At 39.6% G+C, this 22982-nt stretch overlaps 1 protein-coding gene across 1 annotated transcript; it reads right to left on the bottom strand.

Moving 5' to 3' along the window:
• Positions 1-340: 340 nt before the first annotated feature.
• On the bottom strand, positions 341-22645 carry LOC120223647 (guanylate-binding protein 6-like). The gene is made up of 11 exons (XM_039221836.1): positions 22521-22645; positions 14013-14229; positions 12063-12190; positions 9237-9346; positions 8838-9034; positions 6787-7032; positions 5566-5846; positions 4654-4866; positions 2619-2721; positions 2102-2295; positions 341-588 (listed from the first exon to the last, which is right to left on the bottom strand). Exons 2-11 carry the CDS (start codon positions 14200-14202, stop codon positions 364-366), a joined length of 1887 nt encoding a protein of 628 aa, XP_039077767.1. The 5' UTR covers positions 14203-14229; positions 22521-22645; the 3' UTR covers positions 341-363.
• Between the last annotated feature and the right edge of the window lie 337 nt (positions 22646-22982).

Below are 22982 nucleotides of genomic sequence, written 5' to 3'. Positions count from 1 at the left end.
TCAAGATTTTTCTAGGTTTGTACAAATAGAGCTCCACTGTCTATTTATTTACTGACTACATAGTATCCCAGTGTATGCACATGTTAAATTTATATTACCACTTTGTATAGATAGATATTTAATCTCAGCAATCATTTGCCACTTAAAATGATGCCTCGGTGGATTTTGCACATATAGATTTCCTAAAAGTTAACATGCTATATCAAAGTGTACATGCATTTATTCTGTATAATGTGGGCCATCAATACCCTCTCACGGGTACTTTTTATATTTAAAACTTTGCCGAATAAAAGTGAAAAGCATACACATCAAAAAAAAGGTTAGAGTCTATAGTCACATTCTTTAATTTCTTTAAAAGGAGAACTAATTCTTTTTAAAAAGTGAGCTCACACCTCTCACAAGGCTATCAACAATTTTAAAAGGAGAAGTAAATACTGAAATAATCTCACTGCCAAATCTGTCTAAGATTTGTGTAAACCAGGAAGTTTCATTATTTTTAGTATCAATCATATGTTGCAACTGCTTTATCTCTGCATCCATCTCTTCAGATTTCTTTCTAAATCCTTCATTGAGCAGCTCTTCTTGGACCTAAACAAAAAGTGAGAAGGAAAACATTTTGAATTATCATTTCTTTTCTTTTTTTTTTTCAATTTTCATATCTTTATTATTTTTTTTTTTACAAATAGTTTATTGTCAAATTAGTTTCCACATAACACCCAGTGCTCATCCCCACAAGTGTCCTCCTCCATGCCCATCCCTCCTCCCCCCCACATCCATCAGTCCTCAGTTTTTGTCAGGCAGAGAAGGACAAATATCATATGTTTGCACGTATAGGAGGATTAGGAGGAACTTGACGGAGGAACACCGGGAGAAGAAGGGGGGAAATGGTGGGGGAAAGGGAGAGAGGCAAACCATGAGAGACTCTTGAATGCTGATCATTTCTTTTCAATATTTGCACTTTGTATTTGAAAACTGGGTCAAACTATGTTTTACTCCTAAAATTCTCCTTTCTTACTCAAGTGTGAAAGGAGAATTTTGCAATGAGGAATATCTCCCTGGCTTGGACCTACATGTTGAGAGGAAGCATAATTTAAAGCCTTACTAAACATCACACATCGCTAAGGTTTTGCTAGGATGCTAAGCCTGACGTGAAGACAAATGTAACATTTTTTCAGTGAAAAAATGCCAGTTGATAGATAGGCTTGGTCTCATTGCACTAGTTCTCAGTCCCACTTGGATCAGTATGGTCACCCAAATAGTAGAAATGATGGGAACTTATAAGCTGCTCTAGAAATCTGTTATAAATATGTCCGGATGGACAATAAGTGATTTCTTCCCAATGCCATTTGTTAACTTGGGTAGACTATCCACACTTGGGAGACAATACAGTAATTTTAGAAGCTGTCGCTTCACAGAGTGCCTGGGTGGCTCAGTCAGTTGAGCATCCGACTTCAGCTCAGGTCATGATCTCACAATTCATGGGTTCAAGCCCCGCATCGGGCTCTGTGCTGACAGCTCAGAGCCTGGAGCCTGCTTCGATTCTGTGTCTCCCTCTCTCTCTGACCCTCCCCTGCTCACACCGCCTCTCTCTCTCTCTCTCTCTGTCAGAAATAAATAAAATAATTTAAAAAAACCCAAGCAGCTGTCGCTTCCCTGTGTTTTCAAGTCTTTACATTTCTGATAGTTTTATGTCAGCATATATGTCGGGGTCTTTGAGTAGCAGTAGGGTTTCTGATAATTGTCAGTGATCTTGGTGAAGCAGTTGCTACTCATTTTAAATACATATATGTTTAATCAAGCCTCATGAGATCATTTTAAAATCCTCAAATGCTAGTTATAGAGTTTGGAGGGGCCATACTCATCTTGAACTCTCTGGAGTCTTCTGTAGAAGAGTTGGAATTCAGAGGCTTCTATGGAAAAGGAGGGGGAAGAGGAAGAGAAGGTGGAGAAGAAAGGGGAGGGGAGTGGAAGGAGAGGGAGAGGGAGAGAAGAATTCAAAGGATCCAGGGTTCCTTCCATGAGATCATTGTAACCTTCACCCATCCTTTCCTGAGGTACCAGGAGGACCATCAAGCACCTCCAAGGCCATGCGCAGACTCACTTTCAGCTTATGCTCCAACATCATATTCTGTTCTTTTATTATGTTTTCTCTCTCTCTCTCCATCTTCTCTTTCAGTTGATCTATATTTTCCTGGAGACTCCTCTGTTGTGCCTCCATCTGCTGTTGCTGCTCCAGTAGTTTCTGTCTTAGCAGCTCCTGTTCCTTCTCAGCTGCTTCCTTGCTGGCCCTCTCCGCTGACCCCAGGCAAGTTTAGAGAAGGAAGAAAATTAGGTGAGGACTGAACTCTACCTTCTTGAGCTCAGAGACAAAACAAAATTGGAAGGGAAGGTGGAAAATCTCTGAATTCCCTGTGTCCACACCATAGAGAACACATTTCAGAATATTAGTGGAAAGGCCCTATCTGACTGACATCCAACCACAACTCCCCTTGTTGTTTATAGATTGAGCAGAGTTGTTCCACAGAAGGAGAGGAAGCTCCTTGTTTCAGGAAGGCTTTGCACTCACACCAGACAGGGGGACCAACCCAAGCCATTGTGAACCAAGCCCAGCCCCATACCTGCTATGGCCTTCTCTCCATCGGTCAGGGCTTTATCTGCCTGCCAAATGGATTTCTCTATTGAAGCCTGGGATTGTAGAAAGTTCTGGAGGACCTCATTTGCCTGAGAAACCAAGAAGGAGCAAAGAGCTTAGATTTCCAGTAGGGAGATAAGTGCTGCAAAAACAAGTCTGTATGTCCATGACATTTTTGCTGAATTCGTGCTTAAAATTCTATGGTGGCTCCCTACAAAGTGTCCAAGCTCGCTGGTGTGACCAGAGATTCTCCATATCTCCTGCTTCCTGTCTCCTGCCAGGGTCTCCCCCTGTGCTGCTTCCTTCCATCCCCTCTAGGTTCCAGACAGTCAGCACTGTGTTCAGTTCTAAAAATCCACAATCTCTGCTGCTCTGATAGGCCTGCCTTCTCTTTGGGAAATGTTGCCTCTAATTCGTGCTGTTGCTCTCCTCTGTTATTTTCTGGTTTTAACTTTTGGCATTATTTTAACCTGCCTGTGCCTCTCAGTTTAGATCTGTAAAATATTGACAATAAATGCAGATGTTTCATTATGTTATTTGAAGGATTAAGCTAAAGAGTCTAGGAAAACAGCTTTACCTAATTGCTATAAGAAGTAACAGTCCAGGGGCACCTGGGTGGCTCAGTTAAGCATCTTAGTTTGGCTCAAGTCATGATTTCATGGTTTCTGGGTTTGAGCCCCACATTGGGCTCTGTGCTGATGGTACAGAGCCTGCTTGGGATTCTCTCTCTTTCTCTCTCTCTGTCCTTTCTTCCCTCTCTCCCTCCCTCTCAAAATAAGTAAATAAGCTTTAAAAAAAGAAATAACAGAGGCCCCTGGATGACTCAGTGGGTTAAGCATCCGACTTCGGCTCAGGTCATGATCTCACGGTTTGTGGGTTTGAGCCCCGCATCGGGTTCTGTGCTGACAGCTCAGAGCCTGGAGCCTGTTTCAGATTCTGTGTCTCCCTCTCTCTCTGCCCCTCCCCTGCTCATGCTCTGTCTCAAAAATAAATAACCTATAAACAAAAAATTTTTAAAAAGAATGAAATAACAGTCTAATATATATTAGTTTTATTATTATTATCATTATTTTTAATTATTAGTTTGTTACCACAACCTATGTAGGCCATTTGCATTTGTTTGTTTGTTTGTTTGTTACTCTTTTTTGAGTGTGGTTGATACACAATGTTACTCTAGTTCCCAGTGTAGAGAATAGTGATTGGACTGGCTTCTACTAAGCTATGTTCACCAAAAGTGTAGCTACCATCAGTCTTGCTACATTGCTGTTACAATACCTACAATATGGTTGACTGTACTCCTTATGCTGCGCCTTTCATTCTCATGACTGATTTACTACATAACTGGAAACCTGTACCTCCCACTCCCTTTCACCCATTTTGCCCATCCATTAATCCCCCTCCCTTCTGGCAACCATCAATTTGTTGACTGTATTTACAGGTAAGATTCTGCTTCTTGTTTGTTTATTCATTTGTGGGCTTTTTTTTTAGATTCCACTTATGAGCAAAATCATATGGTATTTGTCTTTCTCAGTCTGACTTATTTCACTTAGCATAATATCCTTTAGGTCCATCTGTGTTGTCTCAAATGGCATGATCTCATACTCCTTATGGCTGTATAATATTAAGTCGTATGTAGCCTATTTTCATAGGTTGACATGTGTTATAACTTTGTATGCAATTATCTGTATATTTGATTTTATCTATTTTGATCATGCTTAAGTACAAAGACTCTGAGTTTAACTTGTAAATTGTCAACACTTGGCATATTCAATGTCATGTGGTTAAAGGAAGAAATGAGTAATTTCTATCTTGTGTGGATATCAGAAGCCCACACTCATTTCTTGGGAATGGGCATTTCTACTCTCCTCAGGAATAAATAACAAATAGTGGACTTTAAAAGCTAAAGCTGTCCTGATATCCCCATGCTGTCTTATCACCCACAGCTGGTGCTATGATCTCAGGTTTTCAGGAGGCCCCTTGAGTCTCTTCTGTAGGCTTCCCATGCTCCCCTTTTTTCTCACCTTCACTCCTTTCCTGGGCACTTGCGAATATTTCCATTCAATACTTTCCTTTGCTTCCCTGTAGAGCCTGTACCCTCCAGGAACAGAAAATTTTCCTATGGAAATACTTTCCATTAGGTCCTTTGAAAGCTGATCAAGCATAGACTGGCAGTATTTAACTGATGCCTCTTCATTCTGCTGCAAGAATTGTTGGTTCTTATCCTGTATGATTTCCTACAAGGGAAATATAGAGAGATGTCACCAGAAGAAAGGAACAGAAAAGACAAGATTCCAAAGAATCTGATAGGAGGATTGATCTAACTGTAGTCCTTGTGAGAAAAGCATTCTGTCGGAAAATGACATGGAGTAAGACAGGAATCACAAGACCTGATTTACTGACAACCTTGAATACTCCCTGCAAGACTATGGGAAAGTTTCTTAACCTCCCTAGTTCTTCTGAAATGTTGGAGTTGTATTAACTAATCTCTATGGTTCCTCACAGCTGTAGCATTCAGTGATTTTATCTTCAATGATACAGTGATACAACAAGGAGCAATGCAAGTTGAACATGGCCTGGAATGAGGGTCTGGTAAGAGTAAGTTTGCTTCCTGACAAAGGGAATGTGTTCACAGAAAGCATCCATGCCCAGGAATGACTTTTGGGTGTTCTGGGCAGGCTTGGAATCCATAGAAGTATTCAGATCAGGGGATATCTGTACTGATTTGCTTCAGAAATCAGAGATTTCTAGGTAAAGTGCCTCAGTTTGGGAGGAAAAAAGAAAGAAGGAAATGTAGTCCTTTGAAACTCTCCTCATGAGAATCCAGATTTGTTTTATCCTTGAGTAAGAGATGAGAGCCATGGGGTCCATAAAGGTTTCTAGGCTTAATTCTTCAAAGGGAAAGGTCCCACAGAGTAAATAGGAAGACAAATTACCACAAGCTTCTTCTGGAACTCCTGATTTTCATCCTTGAAGGAATGCTCCATGAAGACTGCAATGGCTGCCCTCTCACAGTCCGCATGCACATCCAGCAGCTCCTGGAGTGTGTCTGTGGGGAACCTCACTCGCTGGGCCATCTGCTCGCTGTAGTGGTCGGCTGCTTTCTGCACGGCCACTGAGTTCTCAAGCTGGGCTAGAGTTGTCACCGCATTCTCCAAACAAGGCACTGCTCCAGTATTGATGGTATCCACGTAGGTCACCACCAGAGTCTTCAGCCCTGAATGAGCCAGGATATTGAAGGGATAAATATCAAATTATCACCCCACAGGATTCCAGATTTTGAGTCTACGTTTCCAAAGTCACGCACATGCACACACATCCGCCCACAGGAGCCTGGCCTCCTTCTATCTTCACCTTTGTTTTGTTATTGACTCTTAATTTTTATGGTTTTCCAGGCCACACAGCTAAAAATATTTAAAAATCTACCTTCATCTAACATACTAAAAGGGTATCTGGAAAATATAATTTTCTATTAAAACATTAAAAGCAAAGTAGATTATATAGTTAGACAGATGAGGCAAGGTAAATCAGATTATATTTATTTCTAATTCTGAAGCTTCCAATGGATTTTCACTGATTGATAGGCTACTATTTATTTGGGGAATGCTCTAAACTTCTAAAATATTTTGTATATTCTCTTGCAAAACACTTATCAGATAGGACTTCCCTTGAGGGAAAAAAAAACCCACACAGTATATTCTGTGTTTGTTTTATGTTTTTTGTTGTTGTTGTTGTTGTTGTTTTTAAGTAGGCTTCACGACTGCATGGAACCACAATATGGGGCTAGAACTCACAACCCTGAGATCAGGACCTGAGCTGGGATCAAGAGTTGGACATTTAATTGAGTGAGCCACCAAGGCACCCCAGTATATTCCGTTTTTATACCTAGTTATTGTTTTTGTGTTTTTTTTAACGGTGAAGGATTCTTTCATATAGTGGATGCCATAGATATCAGTGACAAAGTGTGCAATATTGGAGAGGGGTTTGTAGAGCCTCAAAAGTGAGATAATGATAAGATACACACATCTCTTCATGGAGCGTGAATGTGTGTATACCCAGAAATCCATAAAGAATCAAACAAAAATGTTGAAAAACACATTATATAATATACTCAACATATATTAAGCCCCATAGAAATGGTGGAAAAGGAGACTCACGATTCCCAGTGACCACGACTCCCTCTCGGAGAGTCTTGGTCCTTGCTTGGGTGAAGATGTAAGAACAAAAATTGTTGGCTTGTATCTGGAATTTAGGATCCAGTTGATTTTCATGTATATTCTCAATATTGGCTAGGAGTTTTATGTCATTTGTTGGCCGGTCAAAGACAAAACATTTCCGTTTTGGAAAGAAATGCCTGATGCATTCTCTGGGTAGATTGGATGCTTGGATTCTGGGATTCTTGCCTGAGGGATAAGAACAACAGAGATTATTGTGGGAACAGTCTTAATGCAAGAGAGCTAAAGTTTTTTTGTTTTTTTGTTTTTGACAGAGAAAGAGAGAGCGTGCAAGTGGGGGGGGGGGGGGGGAAAAAAGAGAGAGAGAGCATCCTAGGCAAGCTCCATGCTCAGCACAGAGCCTAATGCACGGCTCAATACCACAACCCTGGGATCATGATCTGAGCTGAAGTCAAGAGTCAGACGCTCAACCAACTGAGCTGCCCAGGTGCCCCAAGGGAGCTAAAGGTTTTTATGACCAGTATTTTAATTCTTTATTGTCTTCTATGGTTACAACACCTTTAACATAGACATTCAATACTTCTTTGTACAGCAAAGTCACGCTAATGATATAATACTGGAGGGAAATTGGGAGAGACCTCTGATCCAGGTAAAAGAAATCCATGGCCAGAACTCTAGCCCTGAAAATGGTAGTGCAGTTATAATTAGGTGTTTACTGAATGAATGGTTAAAAGAATGAAAGGTCAAATGGAACTTTTTGGTCTAATGTAGAAATTGAGCTGTGGGACCAAGAAGAGCCACAATCAAGGGACAATGGAGCAATATTAGGAACAACAGTATTTGGCATATTAGGACACTCTGGTTATTTAAGGAGAACTGCTTTGATGCTAAAAATGATTCCTACGATGTTAGCTTAAAAACCTCTGAAGAGTAAATGTAACTAAAATGTAATTTTACATTTTAGAATGTCAACACTACTCTACAAACTTCTTGAGGTAAAGGACCACATTTGATTTAACAGCCTGGCTCTTCTGCTTAGAGAGTCTCTCATTAAATGTTTTGAGAATATATAAGTAGAAAACTGAAAGAGGCACCTGAGTGGCTCAGTGGTTGGGACTCCGACTTTGGCTCAGGTCATGATCTCGTGGTTTGTGAGTTTGAGCCCCATATCAGCCTCTGTGCTGCCAGCTCAGAGCCTGGATCCTGCTTCAGATTTTGTGTCTCCCTCTCCCTTCCCACACTCATGCTCTCTCTCTCTCTCTGTCTCTCAAAAATGAATAAATGTTTAAAAAAAGAAAAATGAAAGCAAGAATGGATAAATCAGAATTGATATTTTTCTCAAGGTTTAATGAAATATACATCATTATAAATGTAATCCATTAAAGTAATTTATCATTTCAGAATTATAGCATGGATAAATATGTGGGAATTAAGAGAAAATTATGATATAGAAAGTAAGATGAATGTTCTGATAATTACTAGAAATACTGAAAAGGCATAGTTTGAAAAGACATGCTTCTTCTTCATGTTTATCTAGAACACAGTCATTTTTATATGTGATGTATTCATTAGACATTAGAAAATTATATCCTTCTTTGAGAAGATTAATATCTAACTGTGTGAAGTATGTTTTTTATTGAAATATGTTGTATATACAGTGATACATTATTTTTCCCTGTAGTTTCACAAGGGGCTGGTCAGTTATTTTCTTCAACCCAGAAAAACAGAAGCAAAAATAAGGTCCATGTATCTGGTCTTTGCAAAGTTTAAGCACCCATTGTAATCTGGTAGCTAAATTAGCAATTGATTAAAGAACAAATCAGTTTTGAATAATTTCACTCTAGCCTAGGCTCTGCTTATCTTAAGTGAACTTAAACTCCAGTCCCTGGAGCTTTTCAACCCACCTTCAAGTCACCAATTCTGTAGACTTCAGTCTAGTCTTGAACACAAATGCAACCTCAAAGATAACGGTCTGTGTTTAGGAGCTCCCACCCTCTATTGGACCATCCACTGCCCAGGCCATGCTCTGCTACCTGGAATCAGCTTCAAGGCATTCTCCAGGTACTCATCTTCTGTGATAGGATGATCATTTAACTTCAGCTCCAGGGTGAAATCCCGCACAGTCCAGATAAAGTCTGGAAAGAAACTCACAAACTCTGTAGAATCTTCTATTCCATCCTCTTTTGGAGAGGACTTTGTCCTGATTAGTTCTGTGAGCTCTGTCACATAACTAGGGCTCAGTTAAGGAAGAAGAAGTTTGTACCCCAAGTTCCCACATTTCTCTAACAAAAATTTATGATGAACACTTCCTTTTGCCCTGGGTCCCCTTGAGTCCACCAGAGGCAACTAAGTGGCAGGGAAGGAGAAACTTACTTGATCTCTGTTCCCATAAACCTAATGAAACATAGTGCTTTGTTTCCTGAAAAGGATACTGGAGCTGCTCCAGCGCCTGGTGGTTGATGGTGCCCAAGCTGTTGTAGACAAAAGTGCTGCACAGAAGCACAGCCAGGGCAAAGATCCAGGAGTCATTCTTAGAGTCCCCCTACAAAGCACATTCGAGCAAGAGTTTTAAGACATAGCTCTTTAGAAATGTATTCAGACACTTACTCTATTAGTCTTTCATTTATTATTTCAGCTAATGTACTTGCCATGCAAAGAAATAACTTTGAAGATAGACGTAAAAACTGATAGCAACTTTGACAATTACAAAGACGTTCCTTGTGATTGTGATTTTTTTCGTATATACAAAGATTCTCATCTTCACAGAGCTTTCTTTTTCCTCAATTAGAGAACACAAAGGAACATAGATAGAAAAACTACTACATTACCTGATACGCAATTAGGTATTCAATGGTGAGGGTTAGCATCTATTTATTTTATATATAGCTATATAAGATATACCATAATTCCCATAACCGGGGATTCAAATAATATTCAATTAAATTCAACAAATATTTGTTGGAAGCTACTGAATGCTTCCCACTGTTCTTATATTTAAAAAGCAAACTTAAAAATGGCAACTATTACTTTCAAGATGACTATGTCAAAGTGGTACTAAATATCTATAACAACAAATGTAACAAAGATGACAATATGTAAAGTTTGAGTCACCTTACATCTTAGTAAGGTACGTAAGTGGTGAAACCTATAGCCATTCTATTAAATGAAAATTTAGAATTTTATCAAGGAAGAGCTGAGCTATGAAAGTTAGAGAAAGAGTATATGTTATGAAGGCTTACCGGAAGTCGTGAGCTGAGTGTTCAAGAATTGGTAGAATATAGACATAAAGAAACACAGAATCAGTTTGTTCTCAGCAGGTCTGATTCTGTTTTTTGTTTGGTAGTTCGTGTGTGTGTATGCGTGCGTGCCACGTGCATGCGCACATGCTTGCATGTTTTTAGATTCTGTATATGAGTGAAATCATATGGTATTTGTCTTTCTCAGTCTGGCATATTTCACATAGCATTATACTCTCTAGGTCAATCCATGTTGTTGCAGATGGCACAATCTTATCCTTTTTATCTCTATGTGATATTCCATTGTGTATATATACCACATCTTCCTTATCTATCTGCCTATTAATGGACTCTTAGGTTGCTTCCATATCTTGTCTATTGTAAATAATGCCACAATAAACATAGGGGTGTGTATATCTTTTTGAATTAGGGTTTTCATCTTTGGGAGGGGAGTAAAACGTAGTAGAATTATTGAAACATATATCTAGTTTTAACTTTTTGAGAAACCTCCATACTGTTTTCCACAAATAAAATAACTAATAAAAAATAAATAAACACAGAATTTCTAACTCTGCTTTGGGCAGAAATGGAGAGCAACAGAAATTTAGATACCATTTCCAAATAAGTCTCAAAATAAGGCACAAAAGGAGAAATAATTCATTTCACCCCTTAGTAGAAACCTAAAATACCAAAAATCTATCTGAAAAATGTCTGTTATAGACCAAACACATGCTCTTATAGAACCAGCATATTCAGAGGTATTTTAAAGCCTTCTAGAATCCTCTTTGGGTAGTTCACCACAGGAAATGTAAACCTTACTCTTAACTCCAAACCTCAAATACACATTTCATCTGAAGATAAATCAGAAATATTTCCTGGAGCACCCGGGTGTCTCATTCAGTTCAGTGTCCAACTTCAGCTCAGGTCATGATCTCATAGTCTGTGAGTTCAAGCCCTGTGTTGGGCTCTGTGCTGATAGCTCAGAGTCTAGAGCCTGTTTCAGATTCTCTCTCTCTCTCTCTCTCAAAAATAAATAAACATTAAAAATTTTTTAAAAAAAGAAAGAAATAGGGGCGCCTGGGTGGCTTAGTCGGTTAAGCGTCCGACTTTCGCTTAGGTCATGATCTCGCGGTTCGTGGGTTCGAGCCCCGCGTCGGGCTCTGTGCTGACTGCCAGCTCAGAGCCTGGAGCCTATTTCAGAGTCTGTGTCTCCCTCTCTCTCTGACCCTCTCCTTCTCACGCTGTCTCTCTCTCTCTCCTACAAATAAATAAAAATATTAAAAAAAAAAAAAAAAAGAAAGAAAGAAATATTTGCTCTCCTGGGAGGGAGCTGATGTTTCTCCTCTTTTTTGCCAAGGCACCCTTATGCTTAATAGTCTGTGGTACAAACTATGGTGTGCTGCCTGGATCACCTTATAAGATTGAAAGACTTGTTCTCCCAGCTAGTGGAAGTGCTGATGGAAGACAGCTCTCAGGTGCCACTGCTTTTAATTAGAAAGGATTCCAGAATATTCTTTCAGTGATTTATCAGTACTCTAACTCAAGATAACTGAAAAGAGCCATCCCAGCCACAGAGCTCCCATGGAACTGACAGAAGTCAGTGATTTCACTGCTGTGCAACTTTTTCCTGTCGCCAGCTTGCTTCTTTCTCAATCACATTTTATTAAATCTGACTGCATATGTGGGGTCTTCTCAACTGGACTGTAGATGCTTTAAGGGCAGGACCTTTACTGTGGTGATAAATATCTACAGTACTAAGCCAAGAGACTGCCATTCAGCTATTCAATAATTATTCCTTAAATTTAATCAAAGAATTCACCCTGGGCCAAGAAATAAAAGATTTTATCTAATATACCATATCTTACCTAGAAGTGAGATTCAAACAAACCAGTATGCCTCATTTACTATAGTTGGATTTCTAGATTTTGCAAAGAGATCACAGCATTTAAATTACAAAATATCATCAAGGGGTAAGGGGCAAATCCAGAATAAAAAGGATTTATGTGTGACCCTCTGCCTTACCTTTTCCACATCACCCAGGCCCTCGGTATCCAGAAGGACCAGGGTGTGGTTTGGCTTGGAGGGATGAGGCACACACCACATCCAGATGCCCTTGGTTTTAGACTGCACTGTGGAGCCCAGAGGGAAACCTGCAAGGGGAGGGGAGAAGGCAACATACAGTGACAAGAGACAATCTAAGCAGCCAGTGGGTCACAAAGTCAGACTTCCTGGAATGTAAGTGCCCAGCACTACAAGATGGCTCTTTCTTGAGTTCCTCAAGAATGTCCTACTTTGTGTGTCATCTGTTTCAAGGAGGAAGGGGCATTAACCATGAGAATGATGCCAGGCAAGGGCTCACGATGGAGACAAAGAGGCATTCATGATTCAGAAAAGAGTGGAGATCAGTGATAACCATAACAGGAGCATTTTGAAAGAAGGGTGAGATGCAAAGCCAGAGAGCAGTGGATTAAAGAGAAAGGTGGGAGAAGAAAAAGTGGAAAAAGTAAATTGAAATAATATTTTTGCCAAAGTGATTTAAAAAAAGAGGGGAGGAGGTTTCGTAGCTAGAGTGAGGGGTCCTAGATGAGATGGTTTCCTCACCTAGGAAAGATTTTTAAGATGATGGATGTTGCAGGATCATTGAGCACAATAGTCAAGAAAGAATTCTTGAGGGGGTACCTGGGTGGCTCAGTCGGTTAAGTGTCTGACTTCGACTCAGGTCATGATCTCACAGTTCATGGGTTCAAGCCCCGCATCAGGCTCTGTGCTGATGGCTAGCTCAGAGCCTGGAGCCTGTTTTAGATTCTGTATCTCTCTGTCTCTCTGACCCTCCCCTGCTCACACTGTCTCTCTCTCTCTCTCTCTCTCAAAAATAAATTTTAAAAAAATTAAAAAAAAATAAAAAATTATTGAGAAGTTTTATGGTGCATCTTAGTAAGTTTATTCATGTAACATGGGGACAGGACACAGGGACAGAAAGAGTCACTTTTTTGCTGTGTGAAGTTGATGGGTATATGCTTAGTGTTCAAGAGGGAGGGGACATGCAGGGAGCATGAGATCATAAATGTTTCTTTGAGTTTCTGCTCATAAAACTACTTTCACAAGATTTTCTGGGGCTTGTCATTCGGTTCAATATTAACAGTTGGTAAGATGGACAGGTAGTCATGAAACCCTTTAAGAATGTAGCAGCAAAAAATAAATGTAGCAGCAGCACATATTTGATATTTATCAGAACTAAGTAGGCTATCGGTCAGCCTTCTGGGCTAACCATGAACATCTTTCTGATTCTGTCTCTCCTCAATAGATATTCAGACATCTTTAAATGTTGATGAGAATATCCCATAAAAAAGCAAATGTGTTTCAAGAGATAAAGGCCATACAGTTATAAGAGCCTAGTACTTGATAGGGTAAAAGAAGGTAGGACCCTGAGCATTAATTACCAGGAGAGATTTTCCTTAAGAGTAGTAAAACCGTATGATAACAAATTACCATAAGAGTAATTTAGTGGTGAGGATTAGAATTGGAGGGGCGCCCGGGTGGCTTAGTGGGTTAAGCGTCCAACTTTCGCTTAGGTCATGATCTTGCGGTTCGTGGGTTCGAGCCCCGCGTCGGGCTCTGTGCTGACTGCCAGCTCAGAGCCTGGAGCCTGTTTCAGTCTGTGACTCCCTCTCTCTCTGACCCTCCCCTGCTCACGCTGTCTCTCTCTCTCTCTCTCCTAGAAATAAATAAAACATTAAAAAAATTTTTAAAAATTAAAAAAAAAGAGAATTAGAATTGGAAACTATTTGTAAAAAAAAGAAAAAGAAAAAGTAAATATACACTAAGGATCTTAAAAAAAAAAAAAAAAAAGAATTGGAAGGTTGTTTATTGAGAGGAGTTTATTTCTCCTTTCTTGTGACCAGGGAAGGAAACTAAGGATCTGAGATATAGCTAGAGTTAACCAATTGGCCCCAGACTCAGTACAACACTCACCTCTGTTCTGTCCTGCAAGACGGTTCATCAAGTAGGATTTGCCTGTACGATACAGCCCTACAATGGCCACTACCACTACTGGTTGAGAAATCTTTTCAAGAATCTGTATCGCTCTCTGGTTCACTGACAGCTGCATATTGTTGTTTTCCACCAGACAAATGGGGTTCATCATATTGGGTCCAGATGCCATGGCAACCTGCCAACCTAGAAAAGTCTCCTAGTAGAAAGAAGATTACAGTGTCATTCTCTGACTTAGAGTTATCCAAAGCATCCATCAATATAGGACTATGTGAAACTTCTGTACTTTCTATGGGACAAAATGTAACCTAGAATTAGCAGACTGCAGAGGGCTTCCTTTATTATTTCCACAAATCTCTGATGATATTAGTGATGAAACACAGGGTATTCTCCAAAGTTTTGCTTCAGTAGTAATAATAAAATTCAAGCAATTATTACTATGCACTGAGGGCCTACAATATACCAACCCCTGTGACACAAACCCAGCCTCATCAATACTTCCAAGAACCTACAAGTTAGCAATTGTTGTGCCCACTTTGCAAAGAAGATAAATGAGTCTCACAAAAGCTGAGTAAGTTATAGAGCCAGGATTAAGCCTAGACAATTGAGCAAAATGGCAAGCTAGGAAGCTCTAAGTTCTTGTTTCCCTAGGAAGATATCAAAATAATAAAAAAATATTGGCTAGAATACCTTATAGTAGGTCTATGAAAACAGTCAAAGGTCTAAAACAACCGAGCAAACATGTAATCAAGAAAATGCCACATTAAAAATGGTAGGAAATTCTGTGGTGTTTTTGCTTATCCTTGGCCCACACACTCCCCGGTGTGCTATAGTCTTGGTCTGGAAGGGGTGGTAACCCAGTTCCCACTTTTCTCCCTTGACCCAGAGGGAACAGAGCAGGCTTTGCTCACAGTGTTCTAACCTGTCAGGGGGCTACCTCTTCTGGTCTCTGTTTCATCTCACATGGATCTCGGGCAGGGGCAGAGGTTGGGGATGTAGTGGTATAACTTGTATGTCAGATGGAAAGAAGCATTGGCATTGGTTTCATGGTTGTTGCTCATGAAAATTGCAGAGAGATGGATGTGCAGATGCCTGGGGCAAAGGATTACCAGTAAAGACATAAAACAGATCATCTTAGGGAATAGTTCAGTTCATATCTCCCTCCTTTAGACTGGATAGAGCAGAGCAGGCTGAGTTTATAATGTTATAATCTGTGCCAAGCTGCCTGAAAGACTTCACCTAACTGGGATCTCTGGAAGGGAGAAGCAATGAGCATTGTTTGGGAAAGCTGCTGGAGACAGATGGGCAGACCCCTCTGGCAAGATATTATGAGTGTGTGATATTGTGATCTATGATAAGAAGTATATATTTGGCCTTTGTCCCTGCTCCTGACACACAGCTTCCAAAACACCTTTAATTTCCCAAGTGATGAAATATCTTTTGTTATAATATTTGGTCTTTTGTCTTTGGTTCTTAAAATAGCCCCCGGGTAAAGAAGGTGAAAGAAGTGTCCTTTGTCATACATAACAAGCAACTTTCAACCACACCCAAGTTTACAAGACTTTGAAGATCCCCCAGAAAACCACCCAGGCTGGTTGCCTGGGGAACAAACCATGTGACTAGGAAGTTAGAACCTTCAGCCTCATCTCCCAGGGGAGGGGAAAGGAGGACTGAAGGTTGAGCTAATCACCAGCAGGCAATGATTTAATCAAGTGTGCCCACTTATTGAACACTCAACCATTGCTGAAAGGGTTTAAAGAGCTTCCAGACTGGTGAACATGTGTAGGTGGTCAGAGACTAGTGTGCCCAGAGAGAACACAGATGCCCCACACCCTTGGTACCTTGCCCTGTGCAGCTCTTTTGTCTTGCTGTTCCTGGATTATATCCTTTTTTTTTTTTTCCTTCTTTCCTTATATTCTTTCTTTCTTTCTTTCTTTTTTTCTTTCGTTCGTTCGTTCGTTCTTTAATTCTTTTGTTCTTTCGTTCTTTCATTCTTTCTTTTTTATAAACCAGTAATCTAGTGAGTAAACTCTTTTTCCTGGGTTCTATAAATTATTCTACCAAATTATTGAGCCTGGGGTAGGGATGGCAAACATAGCCAGTCAAAAGCACAGGTGACACCCTAGACTTGTGATTGGCATCTGAAGTAGGGCCAGCCTCATGTGACAGAGCCCTTAACCTGTAGGGCATGCACTAACCTCAGTTTGTGTCAGAACTGCTTAGTGTGGAAAATTGCCATCCATGTGGTGACCAGAAGTGAAGTATTGAGAATAGATTGTTGAGAGGACAAGTAGAATGTTTTCCTTTTCAGGATGAAGACAAACAATAGACCATCAATGTCCCCAATGGGAGATCCTGAGGGAAATTGAGACATTTAAAAGCAGCATGTATATGAGAAAATTGAAAAAGCCACATTCAAGCTCAGGCAAGATGCATGCTCAGAAAAGACATGAAAAGATTTTAAGGTTTCTCCCTAGGTTACTCCTAAGGCTCAAGACCAAGACTCCTCTAATTAGCAAAAGATTTCCTTGGCACAAAACCAATATGCAAAAAAATGGAAAAGGTGGCTACTTCTATAAATGACCAATTTTCAATAGCAACAACAGAAATCACAACGCATACAGAGAAATGGGAAAATATGGCCCATTCAGAGGAAGTAATTTGAGTAAATGTGGCAGAAAACATCCCTGAAGAAACACAAACATTGCATGTGTTCTAGGCAAAGACTAAAGTAATTTTCTTAAAAATGCTCAAAAAGCTAAAAGAAAACACAAAGAACTAAAGTAAGTCAGGAAAATGATATATAAACAAAATTAGTCCAGTCACAGTCACATAAAGATAGACACATAGACCAATAGACTAGAACAGAGAGACCAGAAATAAACTCTCCTATATGTGGTCAAACAATGTTTGACAGACATGCTGAGATCATTCAATGGGGGAAGCACAGTCTTTTCAACAAACGGTTCTGGGTAAACGTGATATTCACAAACAAAAGAATGAAGTTGGATCATTACTCTAACACCTTATACAAAATTTAACTCAAAATATATCAAAGACTTAAAACATAAGAGCTAAAACTGTAAAAACTCTTAGAAGAAAACACAAGAGAAAACCTTCATGACACTGGATTTGACAATGATTTTTTGTATATGACACAAAATGCATGATCAAAATATGAAAACATGGTAAATGGGACTTTATCAAAATTAATAATATTTGTGCATCAAAGGACAGCATCAACAGAGTAACAAGGCAACCACAGAGTAAGAGAGAATAACTGCATGTCACATATCTGATAAGAGATTAATATCCAGAATCTGTAAGAACTCTTACAACTCAGTAATAACAACAGAAACAATGCAGTTCAAAAACGGGCAAAGGACTCAAACAGACATTTCTCCGGAGAAGATATACAAAGAGCCAAGAGATGCATGAAGAGATCTCAACATCATTAATCATTATGGGAATGCAAATCAAAACCACAATGAAGGACAATTTCCCACCCATTAAGGTGGCTATTATTTAACAAAATGAAAACAAAAAGAAACACCCAGCAAACAACCAGTGCTGCCCAAGATGTAGAGAAATTGGAACACCTGTACATTGCTGGTAGGAATATAAAATGGTTACAACCACTGTGGAAAACCCTATGGTGGTATCCCTAAAAGTTGAATATAGAATTACCATCTGATCCAGCAATTCCACTTCAGAGTCTATGTACAAAAGTATTAAAAGCAGGGACTCAAACAGATATTTGTACACCAATGTTCATAGCAGCAGTACACACAATAGCCAAAAGGTGAAAATGTCCATCAAGGGATGGATGGCTAAACAAAATGTGGCATATACAGACAATGGAATGTTTTTCAGCTGTAAAATGAATAAAATTCTGATACATGTCACAACCTCGATGAAGCTTGAAGACTCCACTTATTTCTAAGTGAAATAAGCCAGACACAAAGGACAAATATTATATGATCCCACTAATAAGAGGTACCTAAAATAGTCAAATGCATAAAGACAGACAGTAGAATAGTATTTACCATGAGCCCAGGGGAGAGGGTATGGGGAGTTATTGCTTAAAGGCTACTGAGTTTCCATTTGGAATGATAAAAATACCTGGAAACAGATGGTAATAGTTGCACAACAATGAGAATGTATTTATTGTCACTGAACAATACTCTTAAAATGATTAAATTGGGAAATTTTATATTAAATATACATATATATTTTTAGAAACATAAAACCCAGTCATTTATTACCTTAATAAGATCACAAATACAAAAGAAAAAATAACAAAAATGGGAAGATAGCAAAATGGAAGGAAATAGAGCAAACTTAGTGAAACTGTTAAGGTGAGCAGAATTAGAAAAGACCAGAAAGTAAGATCTAACAGCTTGGTAGGGTTACTAGAATAAAGATTATTCACACTTGTTGGGATGAGCACTGGGTGCTGCATGGACACCAACCTGACAATAAATTATTTAAATATATTTTTATCACAGTTTTAAAGTTTTTAAAAAGCAACCCTGGACAGTCTGTTTCTCTGTGGCATACTACTGCAGCCACTTACTGGACAGAATATTCTCCCTCTAAAGACATTGATTATCCTGTACGTTCCCTTATCTGTAACCTATGGTAACTTTCTCATCATCATCACATAACAAAATGTGCTTTCGTGTGACCCATGTGTTCAACTTTTATCTACAGATTGACAAGTGTTGGGAGAGGAATGAGGTCAGTCTAGAGAATGTAGCCTCCCTTTCAACAAGGGAAGGCAGGAGAATGTCCTGAATCTTAAGAGATACAGGCTAAACTACTTAGCTGAGAGGGTTAGGTTTTCTGCAAATTACTCCTATGAATGAACATAAAAGTTAAAATGTAAATGTCATTTTATATTATATAGGCAGACATATATATATACATATATATATATACACACACACACACATACACACACATATATATATATGAGAGATAAAGCAAATGTAGCAAAATATCACCAGTGGATAAATCTAGGTGAAAGATATATGGGATTCTCTTATAATTGCTTTTCAAGGTAAAGTTTAATATAAAAAATTAAATATTAAAAGTGCAACTTTGGTCTCCTGGCATATTTTTTATTGCATTATATTCAAATGTTTTTTTATGATATTGTGGAGTTGTATAAAACGTCAGGACATACGAGGCTCCATTTTGAAGCTCCATTTTCTTTTCCTAATAATGAACTCTTTAACTGGGCCAGACTGGCAATAGTTTTCAAGCAATTGCTCATAAAATTTCAACAAAGCAACTGGCATTTGGCTCATATGAAGATAGTAAAGTTAATACATACCAGAGACAGTTTCATGTGATAGCACCAATAACATTATTAACAAGATAGTAATCAGAAGCAGCTCAACCAGTCAGCACAAAATTATTTTTCCCCCTCTTCTTTTCTAAATCATATAATTACCCCTTCCTTATTTCTCATAAAAAGCCCTTGCTTTTCCCACATGAGCAGGACACTTTTCTGGTCACTGTAGAATCTGTGCTCCCCAAAAAATGAACTAGGGGTTCCTCATCAAGACAAAATCTTCTGCACTGCAAAGGAAACAATCAATAAAACTAAAGGACAACCGAAGGAATGGGAAAAGATATTTGCAAATGACATATCGGATAAAGGGTTAGTACCCAAAATCTGTAAAGAACTTACCAAACTCAACACCTGAAAAACAAGGACTCCAGTGATGAAATGGGCAGAAGACATGAATAGACACTTTTCCAAAGAAGATGTGCAGATGGCTAACAGACCCATGAAAAGATGCTCAACATCACTCATCATCAGGGAAATATAAATCAAAACTACACTGAGATACTACCTCACGCCAGTCAGAGTGGCTAAAATGAACAATTTAGGAAACAAGAGATGCTGGTGAGGATATGGAGAAATGGGAATCCTCTTGCACTGTTGGTGGGAATTGGAAATGCAAACTGGTGCAGCCACTCTGGAAAACAGTGTGGAGGTTCCTCAAAAAATTAAAAATAGAATTAGCCTATGACCCAGCAATAGCACTACTAGGACTTTATCCACAGGATACAGGAGTGCTGATTCATAGGGGCACATGTACCCCAATGTTCATAGCAGCATTCTCAACAATAGCCAAATTATGGAAAGTGCATAAATGTCCATCAATTGGTGAATGGATGAAGAAGGTGTGGTTTATGTATACAATGGAATAACTACTTGGCAGTGAGAAAGAATGAAATCCTACTACTTGCAGCAATGTGCATGGAACTGGAGGGTATTATGCTAAGTGAAATAAGTCAGAGAAAGACAGATATCATATATTTTCATTCATATGTGGAACTTGAGAAACCTAACAGAAGACCATGGGGGAAGGAAAGGGGAAAAATAGTTACAAAGATGGAGGGAGGCAAGCCATAAAAGACTCTTAAATACAGAGAACAAACTGAGGGTTGGGAGGGGCAGGAGGAGGAGGAAATGAGTAATGGGCACTGAGGAGGCACTTGTTGGAAGGCGCACTGGGTGTCGTATGTAAGCGATGAATCATGGGAATCTATCCCCAAAACAAGAGCACACTGTACACACTGTATGTTAGCCAACTTGACAATAAATCATATTTAAAAAAAGGAAACTGCTCTCAAAATTGCAATTCTGAGACTGCAAATAAAGGCTTTTGTTCTTTTTCAGTTTCACCTCCTTTTCTCAGTTGATATCTAGGTACTTTTCATAATCAGAATATGTAAGCATGCTATGATATTCAAATATCTCAAATATTCAGCTTAAAATTAATATGTCACATATTCAAAATGCATTTAACACCAACTCTACCATGTACTATTTATGGGCCCTTAAACAAGGAGCCTCACTTAGCTAATCCTAAGTTTTTAAAGACCATTATAGGGGTAAAATTATAGGTCCCACTTTGAGCATATTTCGATAATTAAACCAAATGCCATAAGTTTTTATCTTAGCATAGCATGCAGCACAAAATAGGAATTCAGTGTATGTTTGTTGAATACATGGAGATTGTAACAATTGCATTGAGCAATTTGGTCCATTGGGCTATGCATTTCGACACACTCAGCAAATTGTAGATGACTAAGAAACAAGACCTACATATAAATTTTTTGTCAGATCAAAACAGTAAGCAAGTTCAAACAGGCTGCTCCTGCACTACTTCCTTTTGTCTGCTTCCTCAGCGTGGGGAACAAAGACTGTGGATATAAAATGTGAGTCTCAAACAGCTCCATTCCAACAACTGAAACTTACAGTGAAGATTAGAGGAAGCGGAGGAAGATGTGATAGGAACAACTGAACTTTATGAAAGCAGGTCTCTGGTTTCTTAGCCTTGAATGAGCCACAGAACTTTTAACTCCAAATTAACAGCCATTGGATCCCGTTCAGGACTGGTTTTCAAAAACTGATGTACATTAAGAATCACCTGAAGAAATTGTCAAACCCAGATTCTAGGGGCACCCGGGTGGCTCAGTCAGGTAAGCATCCGACTCTTGATTTCGGCTCAGGTCATGATCTCACATTCATGGGTTGGAGCCCCAAATCGGGCTCTGGCTCTGCACTGACAGCACAGAGCATGCTTGAGTTTCTCTGTCTCCCTTTCTCTCTACCCTTCTCCCCCCCTCAAAAATAAATCAATTAAAAATTCCTATAACCCAGATTCTATACATTTAACAAATGGTACAGGTGACTCTGATGTTCCTGTGAAAAATAAACCAACAAACACCAGAGGGAAGCAGAGAGAGACAGACAGACTTGCCAAGACAGTTATTTTTAACTCATAAAGTCCAGCGACATGGGAACTGAATTTATTTCTCCATGGAGCCTTACCGGAACTCTCAATCTCAAGCTTTCTTAAGTATGACTAATAGAATGATTAGAAAGAAACTGTCTTTTTTAGATTATCATTGCCTAGAAGCTCCTTGATGGATACTGTGTTTTCCTATGAATTCTAATGCCTGCTACAGAGTCTGATAAGAATGGGGCGCCTGGGTGGCTTAGTCGGTTAAGCGTCCGACTTTCGCTTAGGTCATGATCCCGTGGTTTGTGGGTTCGAGCCCCGCGTCGGGCTCTGTGCTGGCTGCCAGCTCGGAGCCTGGAGCCTGTTTCAGTCTGTGACTCCCTCTCTCTCTGACCCTCCCCTGCTCACGCTGTCTCTCTCTCTCTCTCCTAGAAATAAATAAAACATTAAAAAAAAATTTAAAAGAATCAGTTAGGGAGGCTCCCGTGGGACTCGCTCCACTCCACTTGCAGCTGCCCTAGCTGACATTGGGAGCAGCACATCCAGGGAGACACTCTGCAGCTGCTACCGTTTTAAACGCATCCCCAACCCTAAAGCCAGCCACAGACTCCTGTGGGCCAGACAAAAGGCAAGCTGCCCTTCCTGCTCCTTCCTCCCCTGTCACTTTGAACCAGAAATCATGTCCTGAGTTCAAGACAGTATTGCATGTGAAAGATGTCCATACCTGCTCCACAGCACCACCGTCCAAGAAGAGTTCTCAGCTGCTTGCCGCTTCCTCACTGGATCCTTCACCTTTCTATCCCTGCTTTATAAAAGGTCTAACGAACTGAGGAAGTTGGACATTGCTACCATTTTAATCCTGTGTTAAAACTGAAATTGAAAGTAAAAGTGATTCAGGCACTAGGGCATGAATATGGATGTTTGGTGCATGATGAGACGGGATTAGAGAAACTCCACAGTTACTCAACAATCAGGCTTTTTAGTAAACACATTCCATCAGCTTCCTTTCCAAGATGTTTCCATCTTGAGGTGCTTTTCTGGCCTCCACTCTTCATAAGTCTCATTGGGCTTAAGTTTCCTCGGCACACAGGAAAACCAGAAAATTCATGGCACAAATGTAAGCAAAGCTGTATAAAGCAAGAGTATTTCAACTGTTTTTCTCTTAGTGGGAATTCCTGGGTTCTTT

This window comes from Hyaena hyaena, unplaced genomic scaffold (genome assembly GCF_003009895.1).
Source record: "Hyaena hyaena isolate Hyena2069 unplaced genomic scaffold, ASM300989v1 scaffold_1025, whole genome shotgun sequence".
NCBI classification, from domain to species: domain Eukaryota; kingdom Metazoa; phylum Chordata; class Mammalia; order Carnivora; family Hyaenidae; genus Hyaena; species Hyaena hyaena.
The sequence above is the reverse complement of the archived record's forward strand: the minus strand, read 5'-3'. Positions and strand labels throughout refer to the sequence as shown.

What these genes read in the sequence shown, in the direction of transcription:
- LOC120223647 (XM_039221836.1), bottom strand. Translation starts at nt 14,202, where the DNA reads ATGGCATCTGGACCCAATATGATGAACCCCATTTGTCTGGTGGAAAAC. An exon ending in GCCTGGGTGATGTGGAAAAG is followed by an intron (nt 9,347 to 12,062) that starts GTAAGGCAGAGG and finishes TGTGCTTTGTAG; the next exon opens with GGGGACTCTAAGAATGACTC. An exon ending in AGTCGTGGTCACTGGGAATC is followed by an intron (nt 5,847 to 6,786) that starts GTGAGTCTCCTT and finishes TGGCTCATTCAG; the next exon opens with GGCTGAAGACTCTGGTGGTG.